Below are 25,715 nucleotides of genomic sequence, written 5' to 3'. Positions count from 1 at the left end.
GTTTACACATGGGACCACTCCATGATAATTAACTCAGAGGGGTGGTTAGAGTTTGGGCTTATATGGCATTTTAGCAAAGGAAGAATGAATTTTTGAGAGATGACAAGGAAAAGGACTTTGAGTGTCTAGGGCTGGAGGTTATGGGAAGGCAGATATATTAAAAACTAATGATAGATAAAGGCTAGTTAATGAAGTTTGTTGTATAGATTCCTCTGGCATCTGCTTTTGGCTCCAGACTAATAAGGGTCCGGTTGGCTCTCGTGATTAACATCTGTCTTTTCTTGTAGAGAGGGGAGGGAGGGCATCTTTGGAAATTTATCTTCTGCTCTTAGCTTCTGCTACATCTGCTTCTTCTCAGTAGCTCTCACTTCAAAATAATCTTCACACCAAAGTGGCATATTTTAGGGTTGATTTTTCTGCCACCCGATACCATCTCACTTTGGGTCTTATTTTTTTCTTTCTCTCTGCAACACAGATGTATTAAAATTACTTTAATATTAAAGCTAGTAGCATCGGGCTTCTTTAGGCTTTCAAATGTCAAATTATATCCAGCTATCTATTTACTAATGGAAAGGTTGATGAAGTCAAGCACTTTCAAGCCTCTTTGTCATAAATAAAACATGAGGAAACAAATGAAGAGTAGACAAATATGACTTTCTGATAGACTATAATCTCTGTTATTCAGTCTCCAATATATTTTAAATTATAAGAATGTTGTTACTCTGTGTTTTAGGGAGAAGTTGGTCAAGTAGGTCCAAGAGGAGAAGATGGCCCTGAAGGACCCAAGGGTCGAGCAGGTCCAACTGGTGACCCTGGTCCTTCTGGTCAAGCAGGAGAAAAGGTCAGTGAACAACTTTAAATTCACAGGTGCTTGCAATGATATTTCATGGTCATTTAAAAATATTTTTAATCATCCATGTCAGAAAATTAGAGGATTCTATTACATTTCAAGCATATCTGTATACTATTAGGAATACAACCATGAGACGGGTACATTGATCCTTTTTTTACTCTCCGTTATCACCTATGCCCTCTACTCTCCTTGGCCATGCAGAGTTAGCAGTTCTTCAAGCTCTTGCACATTCGTTAGAGGTTAAGAATTTGAGTGTGCTTGGGCACCTGGGTGGCTCATTCAGTTAAGCATCCGACTCTTGGTTTTGGCTCAGGTCATGATCTCACAGTTCGTGAGTTTGAGTCCCACGTTGCTTTGGGATTCTCTCTCTCTCTGTCTCTCTTTCTGAAAATAAATAGAATAAAACTTAAAAAATAGTTTAAAAAAGAATTTGCATGTGATTAACAATGGATCAAAGAATCAATGAAAAACGTGCTTATTGTTTTGGAAGAATTAGAATCATCTTTGCTCCTCAAGGCAAAATGTACACTTTCTGTTTTTTCACATGAACATGCACTTTCACAGGCAAGTGTTTTAAAAAAGGCTGATGTCTAAGCCCAACTTCAAGAGATTTTGATTTTAGTCTAGTGTCAACCCAGACATCACTGTGTTTTAAAACATCGTCATGAGTGTATTATTCATTGTTTTAAGAGCCACCATGCTGTATGTTATAATGCCAAAAACTATTTTCAACCATTACATTTAAATTTGCATGTAATATTAGACAACATTAAAATTATGCCATCATAGACTATTTAGTGATATGGTGAACACCTCATAATGTAACTGTGAAGTTAAATTAAGAAAGAACAAGTGTTATCCTCTTTGTACATTAGAGGAAAATATAAATAATAATTATTTCTTGGTGGCATAACTCAGATGATTTCCTTCCTTTTAATATGTATACCTGCTTTCCAAATTTTCTATATTGAATATGCCACTATTCTTCTATAAAATATGAAAATTCCATGTTGTTTAAGAAAATTTTAATTTCCCTCCTTGCCATCCTGGCCCAGAAGAAAAATATTTAACGATTATACAGGCACCATGATGGGATAAGTGAGAAGACATATCCTCATGTCATTATGAATCATCTGATGTAGTTCTTCTACAGATTCACCATCCCCAGTTGCCATTTGTGAACTGATGAATAATGTCACTGTGTTTAGGCAGGGAAGGAAAGGATGAGAGACAACAAAGGCTTCTAAGGCCCTATGAGCATTCCACTTGAGAACTCTCACTTGCCAGTGGTTTTAGACATTTATGGGACCTTCCCCTCATCCTTGTTCCACTTTATTCATGTAAATCATGCCAGCCTCTCTTCAGAGGCCTCAGGATTTTACCCCACAATTCTTCATCTTTAACATTTCTTAGCATTTCCCCTTTTTTGAAGTTGCCCATCACCATATTAAAAAGGCAAACAAAATTTCTGCCTGGATTTATTTTTAAATGACTCTAAAGTGAATAAGACTCTATATTGTAATACAGCAATTAGCTTGACACAAAGACTTTGTGATCATAATTAGAGAATTTCATTAACCTTGAAATCAGTTGCATAAAGCAGATATGATAACTTAATGCATCCAAAGGGACATCATTATAAGCATGCTTCTTAGGGCTTCTTTGCATATTTTCCATCTGAATACTGCTTACCTATGCAGTGTTGATCTTGAATCAGACAACTCTTTAGTTCAATCTATAATAACAAGGTCATAAACTATATTCTTATTTTCTTACCTTGATTCATCCAGTAAAATATTTATTGTGGTTTATAAAGTTGCTGTTCCTCTCTTACTGTTACGTGTAGTAATTTGGATTTGTTTTTGTTTCTATTCTTATTTTTAGTTTAAATGTACATGGGAAACAATGATACTATGTGTTTCCTAATGTTTTAAGACTTTGATAAATAGTATTATATATTTTATATGTATATAATTATATGTATATAATCATATGTATATATGTGTATATACATATTATATACATATATATATGGAGTGTGCTTTTATAAAATCTTAAGGAAAATAGTCACAGTAAAATTCCACATTTTATTTAGTTCACTTAATTTAACTTAATTTTTCCTTTACCTGCTTTTTTAAATTAATATTTTGTCCAGGGCGCAATTTTGTTAGTATAGCATTTTAAGCCTCTTGGTATTTGTTACACATCTTTAGACTTTGCTGCAATTTTCTGTTTTAGCACTTTTTGAGAAGTAATGTCATTGCACTGGAACACAGTTGTTGCACATTTGAGGTCCCACCTGCACTCCACAAAAATTGTCATTACTTACCTATAGTTCTCAACATTTGATGTGTCTATTAACCCAGATTTCCCAGATATTTGAAAAGAAGAAGACCCTTGGCCCAAAAATTAGGTCAAAATTTCTTGTTCAGTTCTTTAAACTAGTCAGTGAGAAATAGTAAAATAACTCATAATTGCTTACTTTATATTTACATTGAGAAATGAAATAATTTTATCAAAATTCTTTTTGAAAATTATCAAAAGGATTAAGTCCAGCAGAAGTGATAAAATCTAAATGCAAATCTAACTACATCAACTAACTTTAATTAATTTTAATGTTGAAAGCTTAGGTGTTTTCTTTAGTCATGCTTAAGGGTTCAGAAAGAGTCCTAGAATTCTCTTTACTACAGGTCCTGTACCCCCAAAGAAGGCACTGTCACTTAGGTGGATGTTAAGTTAGTGAACATTACAGTGTTAGAAATATGTCCAAAACCTTTTTTCCCTATTGAAATGAAGAAATATAGTGTAAGTGAAGTTTGGTGAAAACTTGCAAATCTTCCTTTTGACTGTACAAATATGTGGTTCTAACTTCTAGAAAAAGTGCTAAAATCATTGTTTAAACTTATTTCAACCTAGAATCTTTATTTATTTTTTGACTTTAGGGGAAACTTGGTGTTCCAGGATTACCAGGATATCCAGGAAGACAAGGTCCAAAGGTAAGACAATTAGCTTGATGTTTATAGTTTATCACCATGTTGTAGAAATTAATCATACATAATGGTTTGTAAAAGAGAGATGATAAATCTTTAAAATATAATTTCACAAGTGAAAGACATCAGGTTTCTGGGTGCCTGGTACGCAAGTTGCTCAGAGAGCCTAGGTGATTACGGATTGGAGTATTTTAGCAGACGTGGTCCTGAAAGGAAGACATCATCAACTACTTCCCTGTAATTGCAATAAGGACTATTCCAAAGTGACATACTTACTAGTATATCTAGAAGTTATAAAGGGGATGATAGATGATGGATAATAGTTTTTGATTTCATTTCTAGTACCCTAAGGGTTTGAAATTCCACTTGCTGCCTTTAAAAAAAATCACAATACATCTTTCATCATCTTTCTTTTCTCTCATTTCCCCAGTGTTTGTTTCCTAAGGCTACTGTAACAAATTTCTACAAACTTGGTGACTTAAAACAACAAAGATTTACTCTCTTACAGTTCTGGAGAACAGAAGTATAATAAAATCAAGGTGTCAGCAGAGCCCCAGTCCCTCTGAAAGCTCTAGGGGAGACTCCTTGTCTCCTCCAGCTTCTGGTAAACCAGGGAGGTCTGTGGTTTGTGTCTGCATAGCTCTGCCACCCTCTCCACATGGCCTTTTTTCCTTCTGTCTTCTCCTCTGTCTCTTATAAAGACACTTGTCTTTGCATTTAGGGACCACTCAATCTCATTTCAAGATCCTTAACTCAATCTGCACCTACAAAGACCTATTTTTCCAAATAAGGCAACATTCACATGTTCCGGAGATTTGAAGATTGGGTATATTGGTTGGGGGCCACCATCTGATCCACTACAGAACTAAAATTTTATTTTTAACTATTTTAAATATATATATTTTAAGCATAAAATAGATGGTTTTAAAAATAGATGTTTACCCCAGTGTGCTAATTTTCCTTAAGCTAATATTAAAACTTTGTCAAGGCGTACTTCCTGCACTGACTAGTTAATTAAAGTGGTTAAATCAATTAATATGTACATTTTGATTTTTGCTATAAAAATAATTATATCCCCATGAGACAGACTATCTATCTATCTATCTATCTATCTATCTATCTATCTATCAGTCTGTTTCTGATTAACCCTTTTAAGCTTGATAGGAATCATATATAAAGATAACTCCTCTTTATATAATAATCCACAACATATTTATTAATAAGTTTCACAGATAATCACTGAGAAACCAGAATGTCCTTCCTCTTTACAAATGTGAACTGTATATACTTGTCTTCACCCATTGTCCTATGATGAGACTGTAGTAGGCTTGCTATGTGGTTTTGTCTTATAAATTTTCCCTGAGTTTCTAGATAATATGCATTCCCTTGTATAGTAGGAGGTAAACATAATGCTTTGAGCCCTTCTAAAATAAGATTCATTTTATCTGTGACTTGAAAATAACACAAGCATCATTTAAAGATTTCTAGCTACATTTATAATGCTGATTAGTAAGTTTTACCTTTTAAATATGGTCTCTAATAGACTGCCCTGTCTCCTAGCTACCTTCCTTTCAAAGGTCAAGCATTTTCACAGTATTATGAGTAAAACACATTCACTGTTACCTACCACCTTAAGCTATCCTTAGATTGCTTGATGAGGTTTTGATCTAATTAGGAAGTTGAATTCCAGTTGCGGTGTTTTGATTTAAAAATAGAAAAGTGTCATATTACTAGAAGGCTTAGCACAATATTCTTTTATTTGACATTCTTATTTCCTCTGTTTCTCCTAAGACAATACTCTGTTCAATATTCTTTGAGTTATTTTTATTAACAAAATGCACCAGAATGACTGGAGAGAAATGTTTCTTCCTAGAGGAATCAAACATTTTTCTTTACTCTTTAACCAAAATGTCTGAAACCTTGGTTTCTATTTTTTATATTACTTTTCTTCACAGCAACCTTTTTACTTTCAAAAATGATTAATGTTTCTCAGTTCTAAAACAAAAAATAATGGGCTTATCAAAGATCAAAGATAGCTGCACATGTTTTTCCTATGTGGAACCTAATGATTTTTGGAGAGATTTAAATCTATATTATACTAAAAGTGAAATTGAGCTGCTAATCTCTTTTAAGCAATTTAAGGACTATAATTAGAATTATAATTTATTTAGTATCTTACTAGCAATATAAAACACAATGGGTATTTGAAAGTTGCACCACCATTGGTACTCTAAAATGACCGCTACTTCAAAAAGCAAATCTGTTTTAATGTAGGATTCTTTGTATTTAAAACAGCATTCAAATAATTTTGAAAGTTTCATAGTCGGTAAGCCTTTTACCATTAATCTTTGACTGACTTTCAGCTTTTTGTTTGCTTTTTGTTTTTTCCATTTAAAAACCTATAATTCCTTGGGAGCCTCGGTGGCTCAGTTGGTTAAGCTTCTGCTCAGGTCAGAATCTCATGGTTCGTGAGTTCAAGCCCCGCATTGGGTTCTGTGCTGATAGCTCAGAGCCTGGAGCCTGTTTCAGATTCTGTGTCACCTTCTATCTCTGCCCCTCCTCCACTTGTGCTTGCTCTCTGTCTGTCTCTCTCTTTCTCTCTTCCTCTCTCTCCCTCAAAAATTCATACTTTAAAAATAAAATAAAGTAAAAACCTATAATGCCTTTTCATGGAAATTGTATATTTTGGTGATAACTCCTTACAGGAGAAAAGAAGAATATGCCCTTGTATTACCAACTGTTTAGTTGATGGATTGTGCATTTTTGGTTTTTTCTCATACATTGCCTAGAACAGACACTTACATAAGAAAATAAATTTACTAACAATAAAATTGATGCATAGACCAATTTGTTTGAATGGAGTCTCTACCAACGTGACTAGTTATCTATTCTACTCAAGACAGAAATGAATATTTGTTCCCAGATAAAATCTGATAGAATAGATTATTTCTATATTGGATTATACTCACTTTTTGTCAGATTCTTAGAGTAGTCACATGGTAATCCTCTTCTAGATCTAACTTCTGATTCTCTGTAGGGAAAAAGGCTTTGAAAGCCCTTCAAAAAACATAAATTGCAGACATTATTTCCCCATTATGTGAACATTCTATGTCCTAACAATTGTCCTCAAGTGAATCACATAGTAATCTCTATATATATGAATTAGAATATATTGGGAAATGGGTCATAAAAAGAAACTCAGCAGTGCATTCTATGGATTATTGATTTGGCCATCAGCTCCCATAAGGCTTCATGTACAACTTTTTTGACTTGCGGAGGAAATATACTTTGATATCTATTATATATATCACCTGGAAGAATTGTTAAAAATGCAGATTCCTGGATCCTTCTGCTGGAGAGGGAAATCTGCAGTGGGATTTGACAATCCACATTATTAGGAATCATTCTGAATTATTGTGATACAGAGGGGACACTTACCACTTAGATAAATATTATTTTAGGCATAATTCAATCCAAATGAATGGAAAGAAAAGCAAGGAATATATTCAAGTCAAATATAGCTTTGTTACATCTCCCTTAATACATAGGGAGGATATAAAATCTGAATGTCTGCTACTCTTTGCTAGATACTTTAAACATGATTAAATTTAATTCATAAAGTGTTCTGAATAAGAAAAGTGAGTATTTGGAAGCACACCCACACTTCCCAAAGTCTCATAGTTAACATGTTGAGGAGAAAATATCTGAATTTTAATCTGTTCTATTTCATGATACAATGATAAGGTAAAACCAGTGGTTCAAAAGAATGTTCAAAGGAATCTGTGAGCAGATAAAAGCACAAGAAGAAGTGGGGGGTTGTATTATATTCCATCCATAAAATATGGCTCTTTGTGGATGAAGTATGATGCTTTCATTGTTCCTATTACACCTTTAAATAACCGATACTTATTGTTATCTACCATTATCATTTTTATGCCTTTATTCTAATCTCCCACAAACTCACAGTGCTTATAAGATGTACTTAGGCATTATCCTCTATGCTCATAGAGGATAAGTAATGTACCCAACTTCCTCGAATGTATGATAAACCTGTTATGAATTTATGTCTTTGGAATTCCAAAACAGAATTTTAATGCTGGACTGTCTGACCTAAATTCTCATCTAGGTCTAACCACATCCAAACATCAAGCAGAAAGGTGGAAGAAGATCTTTAGTCTTTATGATTTGATTCAATTCTAAAGGTGTAAAAACATTAAACTAAAAAGTGACAGATATACAAATACAATAATGTTAATTTAGGAAAGTTTTTATTAAACTCTCATTTTAATATTTATTCATGCTCATGAAAAATAAGATTTTTCATCCAAGTTGAAGCAAGTATGTAGAATTTTAAGTCAAAATTATTTTATGTAAAGCATTCTTTAATTGCAATTTTCTAATATGAGAAATGATGATTAATTGTTTTAAAGTTAAAACTAAAATATGTTTTATCAATTCATGTTTTCACTGCTTCCAGGATTTCAGATCTCACTGTAAGTTCATTTTCAAATAAATAAAGGTTGTATGGTTTCTTAAAATTGTATTTCTGACTTAAATATTACCAGCTGTGAGACTCCCTCTGTTCCTAAAGGCCTACAGCTGGTGGCTGCAATTGTGTTAATTCCCATACTCATTGTTTGCTATTTTTATTTTTATAGGGTTCCACTGGATTTCCTGGGTTTCCAGGTGCCAATGGAGAGAAAGGTGCACGGGTATGGTATAGAAGTCTATTGTCATGGACTATCTAATATAAGTGTTCTTGCATGAGTACCTGTTTCTCAGCACCTGCCTCATGATTTACTGTGATATGCTGCTTACTGAAACTGTTTGAACTGTCTTGGCAGGGTGTAGCTGGCAAACCAGGCCCTCGGGGTCAACGTGGCCCAACGGTGGGTGGCTTCATTTACAATAATGATTTTCATTTTTTAATTTGGACTTAATTTTTTAAGATAATTTTCTTCAAAAATGGAAACAGATTCTGTGCTTTTGGATGTGCCTGACGCTAGATCAGTTTCATCTTTTGCTCTCATGTGCAGGGTCCTCGAGGTTCAAGAGGTGCAAGAGGTCCTACTGGAAAACCTGGTCCAAAGGTATTAAAAGTTCTTGTTCTATCATGGATAGAACTGGAAGGTATTATGCTAAGTGAAGTAAGTCAGGCAGAGAAAGATAAATATCATATGTCCTCACTCATGTGTGGAATTTGAGAAACTTAGCAGAAGATCATGGGGGAAAGGAAGAAAAAAATAGTTACAAACAGAGAGGGAGGCAGTCCCATAAGGGACTCTTAAATATAGAGAACAAACTGAGGGTTGATGGGAGGGTGGGAGAGAGAGGAAAATGGGTCATGGGCATTGAGGAGGGCACTTGTTGGGATGAGCACTGGATGTTGTATTAAGTGATGAATCATGGGAATCTACCCCTGAAACCAAGAGCTATATACATTGCATATTAGCTAACTTGACAATAAGTTATATTAAAAAAAAAAAAGAAGTACTTGTTCTATTTGTGTTTGCTGTAAGTTCCTCTTCTAGAGGAGAAATGCTATGAGAAGGAATCAAAACTGATTTTTCTTTTCTTTTTCTGTTTTTAATAGGGCACTTCGGGTGGTGATGGCCCTCCTGGCCCTCCTGGTGAAAGAGTATGTATGATACAGGATGCACTAACATAATATGAAATAAATATTAATATTTTGCAAGTATTTCAATTTCTGGGAAAAAGTACATGTGTCTACAGATAGATGTGCACAGAAACTTGCAAAATCTTTTGAGAGTTTAAAAGTTCTTATTTTTTAATTTTCTTCTTTAAAAAAATTTACTCTCATGTGCTACCAATTTGGTTATAGAAAAGAGAGAAATATTGTGCATAATTGCCCTATGATGTTATCAAACTCAAGCCCAAATAATTTTTTAAAATATCCATATAACACCTATGCCTTCTCCTTCAGTCCTCTTGGGTTCCCTTATATTCATTTTGTCCATATTTCTGGAAGCAACATTATGTTGGTAAAAGGCAAGCTCCCCATAGCCATTAAGTCACAATCGATATACATTCAAATCAAGATAAAACATCTATTCCAGTAAATAGAAAAACTATTTAGTAAATTGATTTTCAATTGATATAAAATAAAGCTAAATATACATGAGTAAGCATGCCCTTTATTTGTTTTCTTTTGGCAAAAATACAGTATTTTTGTAGCCAGAGGTTTTGAAAGCTATCTTCTTGAGAGAATTTTAAATATTCAATCTGTATTACTGTTAAAGAAATTAGACTCACTTCTTAATATTCTATAACAATGTTCAGTATTATGTAGTCATAGTAATATAGTTTTTGTATATTATTATTTGAAATGTATAATGTTTCATGAAAAGAAAATCTGAAATGCCTCATGATGTAATATAACTTAAAACTGGGAATAAGTAATTTTTTGGAACAAAGTTTCTATTTGTGACAGAAATGTCAATAGATAAGACATAAGAATAAACATTTAATTACAGTTGTTTTAAAGCTTTGGTTCATATTTAATTAAAGTAAACTTTCTACTAAATGTCTCTCACTGTTGATGAACTATTCCAAATTAAGTCCATCCTGTCCATTTTGAGTTCGTAAATAACATATATTTGAAAAATTTGATGGTCAAAGTCATCTTAAGAAGATGCAGTTTAATTAAAATGGATAAATCATTAAATGAGTAGAACCATTTCACAAATTATAGCAAGGCTGGGAGTTTTGTTTTCAAGGCATAAACTATTTTCTCTTTCATATTTTGCTTAAGCATTCTAAAATGTCATGATCAACCATATCTATTTACAAGTTTGGAACATAACAGTGTGACCCAACAGCATGATTACTCATAATTGTAAAACTACTTTGAGAGTAAGAAAAATAAATTTTGAGGCTTAAAGTAAGAGGTTATTATAAAAATTTTTTAAAGTAAGCTGGAAAACATTTTTAAATAGCAGTCATACATTTTAAATATACAGAACATACTTCCTGTATTCTGTGTAGTAGATGAAACCATTTTTCTCTAACATATCCTCATTTTCTCCAAGGAATTTTATGTATCATATACTCTTTGGCTGTGTCTTTGGCATAGCTGAAGAATGATAGAAGTGATATCATCAAAATATTTTCTTTAAAATATATGACTTGGGAAGTTTAGGGAGAGAGTTTTGTAGCACCATTGAAGTAGAAATGGAAATACCTATTTTTGTCCATTTCAATGGACTTCAGTAACAATATATTTGTTTATAAATATATATATAATATGAATTATATGTACATATTATGTATACGCTGTAGGATATTTTAAATACATACTATTATATATTTATTCATTAGGATATTCTGCAGCTTAAATATAATTCCTCATACTCATGATTTGCAGATCATGGATGCCTATTATTGAAGACTTAGTTAAGACAGATTTAGCAAAAGCCACAAAACAACAACAACAAACAAAATAAAAACAAACAAAAAGACTAAGATACCCAGTTGAATGAATTTTTACATGAACAGCAGAATAGTGTGGTATAAATATGTCCTTTGCAATATTGGGGCATATTAATATTATTCATTTTTTATCTAAAATTCAAATTTCACTAGGCACTGAGTTTTTATCTGGCAACCCTGACTGGGTTCCAACATTGTCTTTACACTGAGTATGTATTTTCCACATCACCTGAAAACTATTTTCATTAATACAGACAGAATATGTCAACACGTTTTTGTGGAATTTTGTAAAGACCCATTTTTTCCTCTTTATATTCTCTAGAGAAGTGATTTTCTAAAATTTTATCCTTAAAGAAATTTAAATACAAAATCAATTTTGGTTGAAAAGGAGCAGAAATTTAGAAACCAAAGAAATGACATTTTAAGAAATTAGAAAAATAGAGCTTGCTACGTAACCTTAAAAATACTATTTTTAAATTTTATATTAAAAACTTTTTAACATTATTTATTTTTGAGAGACAGAAAGAGACAGAGCATGAGTTGGGGAGGAGCAGAGAGAGAGAGGGAAATACAGAATCCGAAGCAGGCTCCAGTCTCCCGCTGTCAGCACAGAGCCTGACTTGGGGCTCAAACCCACAAACCATGAGATCATGACCTGATCTGAAATCGGACGCTTAACAGACTGAACCATCCAGGCACTCTTAAAGTTTTATATTTAAATTAAAACTTTGTTTATAATATTCTTAAGTTATTATCATATATACTTAAGAATGATAGTTTCATAGTTTAATGAGAATACCAAAATTTGTAAGTCCCAAAAGTTACCAGTGTTTTTGGTAATTACACTGATGATATCTATTTATTTAATCACCTATTGAACTTTGAAGTTTCTTTCTGATTTTAAGATAAGATGCTGATAATAGCAGTACTTTGTGCTGATTTCTGAACTATCATTGGCTTAAAAATGATAATGAAATTTCCCTTGGAAAGGCTAAATCGATGAACTGAAGAGTAAAGACCAATTTTAGTATACTCCATTTATTATTTAACTATAAATAAATACTATTCTAGTTGGGTTATTTAAAAAGTCCTATTTATATTATGTTTCATTTTATATATATATTTTTTTTTTCTTTTGGAAATGTAATTATTATGTTCTGGGAACAAAAGGGATTATCTTTACCAACTTTTTTGCTGTCACAATAATAAGGTCTATGTTCTGCATTTTATATTTATATAAATATAAGTATTGAATAATGTCAATTAAAGATTAAGTTCAGAACAATATTATATATGTATGTTTGGATTGAATGTTAATGAGAATAATTATACAATAATGTGTTTTTCATGATCTACAAAAGAATTTTATATATGAGTAAAATGAGATATCAACATCTTCAAAAATACATTTAAATATAGAAATTGAAGGTCTTTCTGAATTAGTCACTTATTTTTTTTTTCCTTTTGTATACTGGAATCAGAACATTTATAGAGTCAATTTTAAAAATAATTTTTTTGGGGTGGTTGTGGAATTGAAATATTCTGCCCCAATGGTTATGTCCAACTAATGTTAAAAGTGTGGAACTTCTTGATACATCTATGTTCTGTTCACTTTTAATATGAATTCTAAATATTTACAGTGTTTTTGATTTAAGACCATTGATGTGTGGTTTTGAGTACTAAATAATGTGAAAAATCATGAATTTAACTTTTAGATTAGTTTAGATTATCTTGTTGCATTACTGTAGTTCTGTCATTATGGTGAAGAAGCTATATGCTATATTGTGTTTCATCTGTAGAAATAAACTGTAAAGTATAAAGATGTATCTTTCAAGGCATATTCTTAAATATCTCCACTGCTTTTTATTTTCAGGGCCCTCAAGGACCTCAGGGTCCAGTTGGATTCCCCGGACCTAAAGGTCCTCCTGTAAGTGCCATAGTTTTTCTTATCTTTTTTCATTTGACAATGTTTTCAAATTTTTGAGAGTCACAGTTTATATTTTGAATAATTTTTAGATTCAAATATTTATGAAAATTCTAATAATAAAATTATAATAGGTGATGTCAAAGAATGTACATTTTTCTATTTATGAAGTTTATTGAGTGTTTCTGATATAACCCAAGTAGATCTTCATAAATATCCTTGCAAAGTAGATCAGAGACAGGAACAACTAGGATGTTATTCTCTTAAATACTCCTTGACTGCAGTACATATTACTGATGGCATTAAAAATTGTTACTGAATCTTAAGTATTTGTTACATCAGAACTTCTCTTTTGTCTTCATTCATCCAATGTATCCTTCAAAATGTCCCTTCCTAAACATGCTCTAGCATTCTGACATTACTTACATTTCATTGTAATTTATTTGTATTTATTATTTTTGTCTCTATAATCCATGTTTTTTTAAGAAAGAGTAATGATAACCTTTCCTGAATTATATCCCTTTTATAAAATTTGCTTATTCAAGTATCTTCACAAAGTTAATGGAAATCCTTTATTTCCATACTTAAATATATATGGGAATATAGGAAATGCTCATTGCTCAGTTGTTTTATTTTTCTTTTCTTAGAAACCTGTTCAGTTTATTTATGAGAGCTGGAATCAACTTAATCACTGCTTTAGTCCATTTTGGCTGCTAAAAACAAAACACAAGCAAACAAAAAAACGTACATCGTTGTTTACCTACAGAGACTAGAGACAGCTTATAAACAATGGATATTTATTTCGCACAATTCTGCACACTGAAAGTTCTAGCCAGTATGGTCAGGTGGGGGGCCTCTGAAAGGTAACAGATTTTTTTTTATTGCATCCTCACAGAGCAGAAGGGGCTAGGGAGCTCTTGGAGTCTTAAGTCATTGATCTCATTCACCAGGGTTCTACCTTCATGACTTAAAAGACCCACCCATGGCCCAAGTTACTAATAACTGTCTCTGAGAGTTAGGATTTCAACATATGAATTTCAAAGTATGAATTAGGATTTCAATATGAATTTCAATATGAACTTACAGGCCATAGCACCCGCATGTCTAAGGAAGTTGTTCTCAAAGCGTGGTCATTGGACCAGAGCATCAGTACTACTTGGGGTTTGTTAGACATGCAGTTTTCTCCCTACCTCACTCAGCTAACTCATAACTCTAAGAGAGGGGCCTAGTCTGTGTTTAACAAATTCTCCAGATAGTTCTAATGCATGCTAAAATTTGTGAGCCACCCTTAGTCTACCCTATACAATGCTGTCCAAACTTTCATGTGCATACAAATTATGTTGGTATCTTGTTAAAAATGTAGATTTGGAGGAATCTGGGTGGCTCAGTCAGTTGAGTGTCTGACTTCAGCTCATGTCATGATCTCATGGTTTGTGGGTTCAAGCCTCGCTTTGGGCTCTGTGCTGATAACTCAGAGCGTGGAGCCTGCTTTGGATTCTGTGTCTCCTTCTCTCTCTGCCCCTCCCTGCTTGCACTCTTTCTCCCTAACTCTCTCAAAAATAAATAAACATCAAAAAAATGTAGATTTGATTCAATAGGGCTGGAGTGAGTCTTGAAGTTACTAACAAGGGTCCAGGTGATGCCAATGCTGTGCTCCTGGGCCATACATAACAAAGCTAAAAAATATTTTGGCTGAAAATATAACCAACATAGTTTGAATATGATCTACTCGGCAGGGAACAAAGTATAGCTCAATTTTCAGTTAATAATTTGAGAACCAAATGTTTTTTCATTATAATAATACAAACAATGAAATCATTAGTAGTTTTACTCATATCCTGGATATTTTCATTTAGAGGCTCACTGATTCACATTTTTTGACTCAATATTCTAAAATGATTTTGAACTGAGTCTTTTTGACAAAACCGTAACATACACCTTGTATGAAGAAATGTGAGACCATTTATATATGCCAGTACTTCAAAAAATTGTATATCCAAGTTCTCTATTTTCTAATATTATAATTAACCAAATAGAGTGCAACAGTAGTTTTGTATAAAGAGACAATTTAGAAAATTCTGAGTTAAGATGTTAAAATTTTAAATGAATGTTTTATCTGGCTACATTATACATTCAAGCATGTTGAAAATAATTTATAACTAAATCCATATGGTCTCCAACTTTTTTTTAAATTTATCTTTATTTTTTATTTTTAGACCTGTCTCTCTCTCTCTCTTCTTTTTTTTTTTTTTAAATAGTTTATTGTCAAGTTGGTTTCCATATAACACACAGTGCTCATCCCCACAAGTGCCCTCCTCCATGCCCATCTCTCCCCTCCCCCCCACATCCATCAGTCCTCAGTTTGTTTCTCAGTATTCAAGAGTCTCTCATGGTTTGCCTCTCTCCGTTTCCCCCACTATTTCCCCCCTTCTTCTCCCCGTTGGTCCTCCGTTAAGTTCCTCCTAATCCTCCTGTACGTGCAAACATATGGTATTTGTCCTTCTCTGCCTGACTTATTTTGCTTTCAACAACAGCCAAAACATGGAAAGAGCCTAAGTGTCCATCAACGGATGAATGGATCAAGAAGATGTGGTTTATCTATATGATGGAATAATACATGGCAATGAGAAAAAATGAAATTTGGCCATGTTACAACATGGATGGACCTTGAGGGTGTTACGCTGAGCAAAATAAGTCAGATCTCCAACTTTTTATTGAGTTTGAATAACCCTCTATTTCCACTGATAACTTTCACATGTGACTTTAGCTCACATGTTTGAAAATGAATTATTTATTATGAAATAGCAACTTATTTATTTTATTTATTAAAAATGTTTTTAATGTTTATTTTTGAGAGAGAGACAGAACACAAGTGGGGGAGGGGCAGAGACAGAGAGGGAGACAAAGAATCTGAAACAGGCCCCAGGCTCTGAGCTGTCAGCACAAAGCCTGATATGAGGCTTGAACTGGGGAATGGTGAGGTCATGACCTGAGCCAAAGTCGGACACCTAACCGACTGAGCCACCCAGACACTCCATTTTTTAAATTTTATTTAAATCCAAGCTAGTTAACAGGTAGTGTAATAATAGTTTCATGGGTAGAATTTAGTGATTCATCACTAACAATTAATACCCAGTGCTCATCCAACAAGTGCCCTCCTTAATGCCTGTTACCCATTTAGCCCATCCCCCCATCCAGCACCCCTCCAGCAACCCTCAGTTTGTTCCCTGGTGAAATACTGACTTAGAGTAGATATTACATGTTGAAGCAATCTCTTACTTTTTGTAATAATGTTAGACACTGTTTGAAATATTATTTTAACACTAGCGGTTTTGCTTTATTACTGCAAACATATCAAGAAAGGATTATTATCTATATTATAGTATTATGAAAGGATTAATGTAAAGAGCTTGTATTGAATACAGGGTAAGATCGATACTACCTGCGTGTAATGTTGTTTACCCATTATCTCAGTTGTGTTCCAAATATAATATTGTCATGCAACGTTTCACATGTAGAGAAGTGAAAACACAGTTCCAAGAAATGATTGCATACATAAGACCTTTTTCATAAGTATTTTAAAGCCATATGCATAGATCATTGTTTGGCAACATAAAATCCAGTGATATATATGATCTCTACATTATCATACCATTTATATTTGCACAGATCACACATATTGCTAAGAACTTTTTCCTTCATGTAATGTAATTTTATCGCCAAAGAAAGCCATTTGACCCATTTTCCCTCAGACTCTTTCAGTCCATTGTCTCATGTATCTTTCAACAAGTTTTGAGACATTAATCAAGCATGCATTTTGTCTCTAAGAAATATTAGAAGTGTAATAAATGCCCACACTTGAGAAGCACGCAGTCTGGTTGGACAGACATGACACTGTTCAGGAACATTGCTTTCACTGCTAAACAAATGATTTTTATACACTGTTTCTCTGTCAAGTAAAACATTAGAGCATGAAATAAAAGTACCTATTATTTCTCTGGTATGCAGTTTTATAACATTTTTAGGACAGAAATGCTTTCATCTCTTTAATATGGAAGGAAGAAATTCGGGTGGAGGGATAGAGCCAAGCTCCTTTTCCTGCATATTAATAGGTTCATCTTCATTGTAACCAGAAAATGTGCATATGTTTTTATATGTAAATTCACATAGCTATACATACACAAACATTATTTGTTGAGTGCCTAAAATGTTCATGTTTAGAGTCTGTTAACCTCGCCAATGTCAGCATATAGTTACCCCATTTAAGAAAAAAATTAACTTGAGGTAATTAAGACTTATAACTATCATAAGATATATTCTATTTATAAAAGAGGAAAAATAAAAACTCCTTGACAATGGGAAGTAAAAAATATATTTATTTATAAGTGTCTTTTCACGGATTACCTTGCTGTATCTGCACACCCTCATTTCGATAAGTTCATCGCCACTGACCTTCAACAATATCAGAGGGACATTGTTTTTTGACCAATAAAATTATGATTTTAAAATTAATGCCATGATTAGCTAGTCCACTTTATTTTATTGGAAAGTAGTGTGGAGTCATTATGATCATTTAAAATTAATCACTTAATATTCAGAATATATACTTAAGTAAAGAAAAATGATTATATGAATTCTTTATGTAGTCTGTTAACACTGCTCCCTCAGGATATGCAGGAAAACCATTAAAAATAATGTTGCAGCCACCCCTAGGTGAGATCATTTTCATCTAAGATCAAGTTTAACAGTTTTAAAGGTTTATAATATTTTGCAATAAAAGTAAAATCTGTACATCTCAAACTAGCAAATATGATGAGATATTGAACTTTTATATTTACATTTTTTTATGAAAACATGCAAATGGCTTGTGCTGATGACAAAACACATCATTTGGGAGGCATTTTAGTATGATGGGGGGGAAAGCCTGATTCATATTTATTATCCTTTAGTCGCCACTCTCTGTATTTTGATTTAAAACTTTTACTACTGCCACCAATTGACAGCACATTTATTCCTATATGTATCAAAATAATAATAAAGCCCCAAATTTGCCTTTACTTACTGTTCTGAAATACTGGACCTACATGAAGTCTACTAGCAATTAACTACTTATTTCTGTATTTCACCTTTAAACAGAGGGTAGAGCTAAATCTTGGATTACTGTACACCTAGTACCTAAGACATAGATATGTAATATATGACTTTGAAAGAAGAAATGGTTAAATGATGGCCAAAAATATTTTGGGGCCTTGATTAAAAGTATCCCCCTTTTGGTCTTTTTGGAAGATGACACTAGAATCACTCAGGAGATCCTGGAAAACATGAGCGAATCACTGAGCAGGTAGTAATCTTGTGAAATGTCATAATAACGGTCATTAACCAGAGCTGTTAATTCACATGGCAACCAGTGTGTCAATAAAGATGAGATCAGGGAGCAGAGCTGGTTCTGGGCACTGTCAGGAAGCCTTTTCTCCTGAGGTGTCACAGCCAATGAAGAAAAAAGTCTTACCCCAGGAAATAAAGCTATCAGTGAAAAGAAACTTATTTTGAAACAACTACCTTCTTTCTAACTCAGTATTAAAAATAATTGATAATTTGAAAATATAGTTTTGTTAATAATTTATTTTTAAGAACAATTTATTTAAATGATTAACATACTGTGAGAGGATCATTTCTCTTCATTTCTCTAGAGGGTGAGACTATTTCTGCCTATATCTATTAAGCCTATTTTGAAATCTGACCCCAAAATTTAATGGTTTCTGAGTAGGGTGAATGATCCATAATGCAGACTAAAGAAGCAATCTATATCTACTAAGTATCTAAAACACAGGAACCACACAGAGTTGTTTACTTTAAGTACTTAGTTAATTGCTTCATTTATTTCTTCCTTCATGACACAGACAGCATCCTTTAGAGAAAGTGATAACAGGGTAGATTTGCTGTCCAGTGCTTAATAAACATGATGTGTCCAGGAGGATATTTAAGAAAACCACTGGGAAAATTTGGCCCCAGTGACATCTAAAACTGAGCAAACCTTCCCTTGTTTCCTTTACTTGAAGCAATTTAAAGACAAAGTGTAATTTGTTTAGGTGTTTGTGTTTCTTTTCATTCTTATCAGTTATAAGCTCAGACCACCACTAGAGGACACTATCTTTCTGTTATCCAAATCTTGGTGCACAGGAAATTGAATTAGGAACAGAGCACCAAAAAAAGGGAAAAATGCTTATTTGTCAAGTACTAAAGAATTAACCCTTTTGTAAAAATTAAAAAAAAACAAATCTATATGAATGTGTTTTTTTTAATACAGATGCTAATGCAATCATTTAAATGTAAAATGTTCATAATAGAGTTACACAATTTTCTCTTGGTCACAGTCACAGATAGAATTATCCCCAAAGAGATATATATACATACTACTATACATAAAATCAACAGAGCATCAAAATATGATATCTAACGAAAATATGAGAAAATTGTCTAACATACTACATTTAAACTATAAAACAATTCAATAAATATTTGTGACATGTGGTATTTAATATTTCTGATTTCAGGGACCACCTGGGAAGGATGGACTGCCGGGACACCCTGGACAACGTGGAGAGACTGTAAGTGACCCCCTTCTTTCGATAGAAATGTTCCATCTCTGGTACCTCATCATCTCCCAGAAAGCTACTTTTTATTAACAGCTCCTAGGTTAAGGGCAAAGGAGAAATTAATTTTATTGAAATTTATTATATATATAATAAATATATAATATAAATATATAGTTATAATATGACAAATACATATAAATGTAATATAGTAAATATTATATATATCCAAATTTGTATCCAACCACAAATTAATATACTTAAGGATATGGGGTGTTACTTGATTTGATTGTCCTTATTGTCAATAATAGCACTTTGGGGATGAGCTGATGGAGAAGACACCATTAACTTTTGGATACCTCTACAAGGTTCTCAACCTTGACCTTTTCACAGAAGTATTTGTTTATAGATGTATTCCATCCAACCCTATCACCCTTCCACTCCCTAAAGGAAACACATTACACTAAACCATTCAAATAATACATTCTTCTATCCAGAACAAAGGGATGAAATATTTTCTGATGTTGGAACCATAGGCTATAATTAGGTTGAAACTATGTCAAATGCATCCTCTCGCCTCAAGTAGGAAAATGTAAATGAAAAAAATGTCTCTGAATTTTATTTTTAAATTATGAGGAATATAACATTAAATACCTTGTCTGAACAACTTCTGTGAATAACAATGATTTGGGCACGGGGAAACCGTACAGTTTGAAGCTCCTGGTGGGTTTGTTTATTTACTCTGCCACTGGTACAAAATCCTGTGTCTGCCTTTTCCAGTGGGATGTTAGTCTAATCAGAAGTTATCATAGCTTAGCACATTTCCTTGGAATCAATGTTCGGATTGCACCATTGATTAATTTATCCAGATATCTTAGGGAAATCACAACACAGACCAGCTTTGACGATGTGATTCAAAGTCATTTTAGGGCATGCAGCCAGCATGAAGACATATTTAGAGTTGCATTGAGTGCACACACAGCAACAAATCTGAAAACAGGATGATTTTCTGCGTAGGATAAACAGTCTATCAGCAGCAACTCAATTCCAGTTTTGCTCACTAAGCGATGATTCTTAGTGTAGCAACTTCTTAATTTTAGTTGGATTGTAAACTTCAAAGTCTTGGATTTCAAAAGCTGAATCAAATATGATTTAGTGAGACCAAAGAGTAAAATTGTTTGGGTTTCCTCCAGGGAATTGCATCTGCATGAGGAGCATAAAATAAACCTTTTAACGAAGAATCCATACTCAGATTTGCAAATATATTCTCCAATCTTGCAGTGAGTCATTTTTAGCTAAGTCATTGTGTAGCTTCGTGGGAGTAACTCTAGAATGTTTTCAAAATGTCTTTTGGGGAAAGGATACCTAGAGAGTAGCCATGGTAAAATCCCTTCTGTCTTCAATTTAATCAAGACCTTCTGTTTCTATCCAAAGGAACTATATTATATATAACATTTAAATTTAAACAAAGAGGACAAATAGCATATTAAGTACTGATTCTAAGATGGATGTTCTCATGTAGTAGTTTCTCAGAGACAAAGGTTAGAATTATTTATGGAAAGTTGTATGCCTGATTTCAAATCCACTTTTAAGAGCAATTAGTGAATCATGCTGTAGTCAAGAACCTTTTTTTCTCACCCTGTTATGTGCTGTGATTCAGAGGATTGCCTTGTACAAGAAAGAGTCAGAATCTAGAGCAGCCATACTTTGCTATATATGTGTCACCTTATTTTGAAGAAGAAATTCTTTTGTTATATTTGAGATTTGTCTTGAGTAAGAAAAACTTTGAAGTTTCATCTGATGTTTTATAATTCAAAGCTTTTAAGGCCACTGGCAGTAATCAGAAATAATTTCTGTTACACTGAAACAACCCAAATTTGTCTCAGAAACACACTGCCAAATCCTGCAGTGATCCTAAAATTAACTTAGGCTCTCGCAGATTATCAGAATAGAAGGTAACATTTTTCTAGAGTCTTACTGCAGATGCAATGTAACAAACTGATCTCAGTTTTCAGGAACATTGAAAAACATAATTTAACTTATAATTCTAAAATTAAATGGCAAGTGTAGTCTTAATATGATGACAATATTGAATAAGCACATTCCATTGTGAACTATAAAATTTTCTTGTACATGGTTTATTTGTGTCACATTTAGTAGGTATTTGCAAACACTCTAAATGTTGTAATTGAGCAGATATCAAAACTATGCCGTCTCCCCAAATCCTCCCAAATCTGTCATCCACTCAGATGTGCTAGCATCTCTTTCCCTTTCCACATTTTTTACAGACTTTCTCCAATTAAGCATTGATTTTTAGTCAATAGATTCTCACCATTTATTTTTTAATGTGAACAAATCAGTAAGCTATTATCTCTCAATAGGAAAGAAATATAAATAGACACATACACATCATGATACACATATGTATAGGTGTGCTGATATGTGTATATACATGTGTATGTGTGTGTAAATTTCCAAACCAATAGCTTGACAACAAGTTAAAATTAAGCAGTCAAGTTGCTATTTTCTTTATAAAATACTAAATAAATTCTACAGTATATTCTTCCTATATTAATTTGTCTTACTATTAATAGTGGTATCTCAAGACAAACCCTGTTGGTCTTAGGAATTAATGGATTTAGGGGCACCTGTGTGGCTCAGTTTGTTAAGCATCCAACTCTTGATTTCTGCTCAGGTCATGATCTCATGGTCATCAGATCGAGCCCCTTGTAGAGCCCCACGGTGGAAGTGGAGCCTGCTTGAGGTTCTCTCTTTTTCTCTCGAGAACTCTACCCTCTCCTGCTCCTAGTCTCTCTCTGTCTTCTTCTCTGTCTCAGAATCAAATAATACATACATACATACATACATACATAAAATTTTTAAAATCTAAAAATTTAAAAAAGAATTAATGGACTTAAAAAATAGAAGAGATCTATTTTCTTTCCCTATTATGTCAAGTAAAGTAATTACATACAATTTTTTTTCTGTTTCCCTAGTTATAAAATTTTGTCATTATAAATAATTTAATCAGCACCTGTGATACGAACACAGGGCTACCAGTTTTTGCCCTTTACTTTCCAGTCATACTATATTTAATCTTCTGTTACCATGAATACTTTTACAAACACTATTTGCTTTAATTCAGTTCTTCTGAAGGTTATTCCCCCCCCTATTTTGAAGCTACTTCTCCAACTGTTAAATGTAAGTTAACTTACATGAGAAAGAAATTTGCTAATCATAAAACAGTCATACAGGATGAATAACCCATGAGTCTAGAGAAATAAAGACACCAAAATATATGCTCAAAAGATTTGTTTAGTGACTACATGCTGCTTACATCTAGCAGATTTTATCTTAATGGCTGCATTATTTACAAGCTACAGTTGTAACTATATTTTGGGAGGTTTTAAGAAAGAAGATTGATAAAATGCTAAAATGATTACTAATCATGCAAAGTATTTTTTTAATAAATGTACTCTACATCCTGTTTTATTTTATTTTTGTTTTTATTTTGTTTTGATCCTATTCTTGTTTTATTTTACATTGGAATGCAGGAAAGAGAAATGCATTAATACGACAGACCATAGATTTATCTCTGTATACCGGCCAGTGGACTCTTTCAAGACTGCCAAGGGGTGGGGCGCCTGGGTGGCTTAGTCGGTTAAGCGTCCGACTTTTGCTTAGGTCATGACCTCACAGTTCGTGGGTTTGAGCCCCACGTCGGGCTCTGTGCTGACTGCCAGCTCAGAGTCTGGAGCCTGTTTCAGTCTGTGACTCCCTCTCTCTCTGACCCTCCCCTGCTCATGCTGTCTCTCTCTCTCTCTCCTAGAAATAGAAAACATTTAAAAAAAAAAAAAAAAACAAAAACTGCCAAGGGGTGACTGGGAGGCTCAGTGGGTTAGGCATCTGACTGTGGATTTCTGCTCAGGTCATGATCTCACAGTTTGTAGGACCTAGCCCCAAGTCGGGCTGTAAGCCTGCTTGGGATTCTCTCTCTCCCTCTCTCTCTGCCCCTCCCCCACCTACTCATTCTAAATAAATAAATAAACAAACATTAAAAAAAAAGAATGTCTATATCATCCTTTATTTCTTCCATAATCACTGCTAAGTTAAAATTCTCACTCTGTTTGACCAGGTGGAGTAGGGCTAAGAACATGTTTTTCCTTCGTCTTCATCCCGTTGTCTTATTTTCTTTTTTAAGTTTATTGAAAGTAATCATTAGACTGTAATGTGAAGTAGTGAGGATGCTCAATTTTGAATGTTAAAGAAAACCAGAATATAATTTATATTTAAGCATTTAAAAATGAATATTTTTACCCAAAAAGTGACTTTGTTTTAATGTGAGTTACCCTAAATTTTAATCTATGCTTTTGGCACGTCTAAGATGATGCTTTCTTTCCTTAGGGATTTCAAGGCAAGACTGGCCCTCCAGGACCAGGAGGTGTTGTTGGACCACAGGTATGTCCTTTTACTTTATTCTCTGATAAGATTTCTTTTCCTGTTTATATTTTCATCTTTTCTATGCTGTGTAAAATCTGCCCATTTTATTACGATTCAAAATGATGTGCTTTATATTTTTTATCAGATTTAAATGTGTGCCACTGGCCTATGTCAAGTAAACTTTAGCACACTTTGCTTAGCTGAAGTGATTTTTTCAGTTGGGTACATAAATAATAGAGAATAAAACAAATACTGAAAATTCAGTTAGAAAATTCACAATGAAGTTAACATAAAAGCCTGACCATAGTACTACCTACTCACACTACCAAAATGCTTTACTAAAAGGCCAACCATCATTTTTTTCCTAGAATTTCAAATTACAAAATGACTCAGATTTCTGAGTATAAATTAGATTTAGACGTATAATATATTAGAAATGTACTATAAAGCTTTGAGCAGGGCGTTTTTTCCCTGAAACTGTAATATTTGTTATATATTACATGTTTCTTCATATTTTTGTCTTTGTAATGACTTCCACCAATGATAAAATATTAGTTTGTAATCTTTGAATATGTCTAAATGGTGACAAAGATGAATAGCTTTCTCAATATAGGCGACAGAAAGAGTCCCAGTGACTGATGCAGTATACTGAATCATGGAATAATTCGTGGGAATAGAAAATATTTATTCTGACAAAGTGGTATTGAATGGACAGAACATATTTAGTTTACTCAGCTGGAATTTTACACTGCTAGTGACAAATCATAGCAAAAGAGCAAGAGAGTTGAATCATTGTTTTAATTATTTAATTGCATTAAATGACTTTTTTTCAGCCTGTAATTCGTTCTTTGCACTTTATACATCCGCACACACACACACTCACACACAAACATGCACATTCAAATACACATATAACTAAAGAAACAAAAAACTGCATCGTCTTTCTAGGAATATGTGTCACAGAAGCAAAAATTAAGAATTCTTGGATTGGTTAATCATTTAATTCCAAAGATGAATCCCGAACCAAGGGAAATGCTATATGCTCTTTTAAAAAGAAAATGTAGTATGCATGATTTTTTTTGCATATTTTTTTGTGATGAACTCTTAACTGTTTATCAAGTTTAAATTAAAAAAAATACTCCCTCAGTAATTAGCTACCTTCAAAGTATCTTACTTTTTTCCATCGCAAGCAGCTTCATGGCAGTTTTCTGTGAAAAACTGTAACTTAAAGGAATTATTACTTTTACATTAAATAAATGAAATTAAAATCCAACTAGAATGTAGATATCAAAGGGCTTACCAGAATATTTCACGATCTTACACCTTTTGAAAATTCGTCTCTGCGTAATGTAGACATCTAGCCTAGCTTCTAGGACCTTTGTTGTTTTTGTTGTATCTCACTACTTTAAGGCATAAAAGTTTCAGGGGTTTTGTTGAGGATGCATTTCATTGAGTTATTTTTCTTC

General features: G+C 33.2%; 1 protein-coding gene across 1 annotated transcript in view; it reads left to right on the top strand.

Annotated features, from left to right (window-relative positions):
• COL11A1 (collagen type XI alpha 1 chain) overlaps positions 1-25,715 on the top strand; it is a 211,820-nt gene that overhangs the window by 114,857 nt on the left and 71,248 nt on the right. Inside the window, 9 exon segments of the mRNA XM_039216657.1 lie at positions 734-841; positions 3,796-3,849; positions 8,502-8,555; positions 8,688-8,732; positions 8,880-8,933; positions 9,437-9,481; positions 13,166-13,219; positions 19,771-19,824; positions 24,214-24,267. Coding sequence (XP_039072588.1) covers positions 734-841; positions 3,796-3,849; positions 8,502-8,555; positions 8,688-8,732; positions 8,880-8,933; positions 9,437-9,481; positions 13,166-13,219; positions 19,771-19,824; positions 24,214-24,267 — 522 coding nt within the window.

The sequence above is a fragment of the Hyaena hyaena genome, unplaced genomic scaffold (genome assembly GCF_003009895.1).
Source record: "Hyaena hyaena isolate Hyena2069 unplaced genomic scaffold, ASM300989v1 scaffold_651, whole genome shotgun sequence".
Lineage (NCBI taxonomy): Eukaryota > Metazoa > Chordata > Mammalia > Carnivora > Hyaenidae > Hyaena > Hyaena hyaena.
This window is presented reverse-complemented; position numbering and strand designations above follow the sequence as displayed.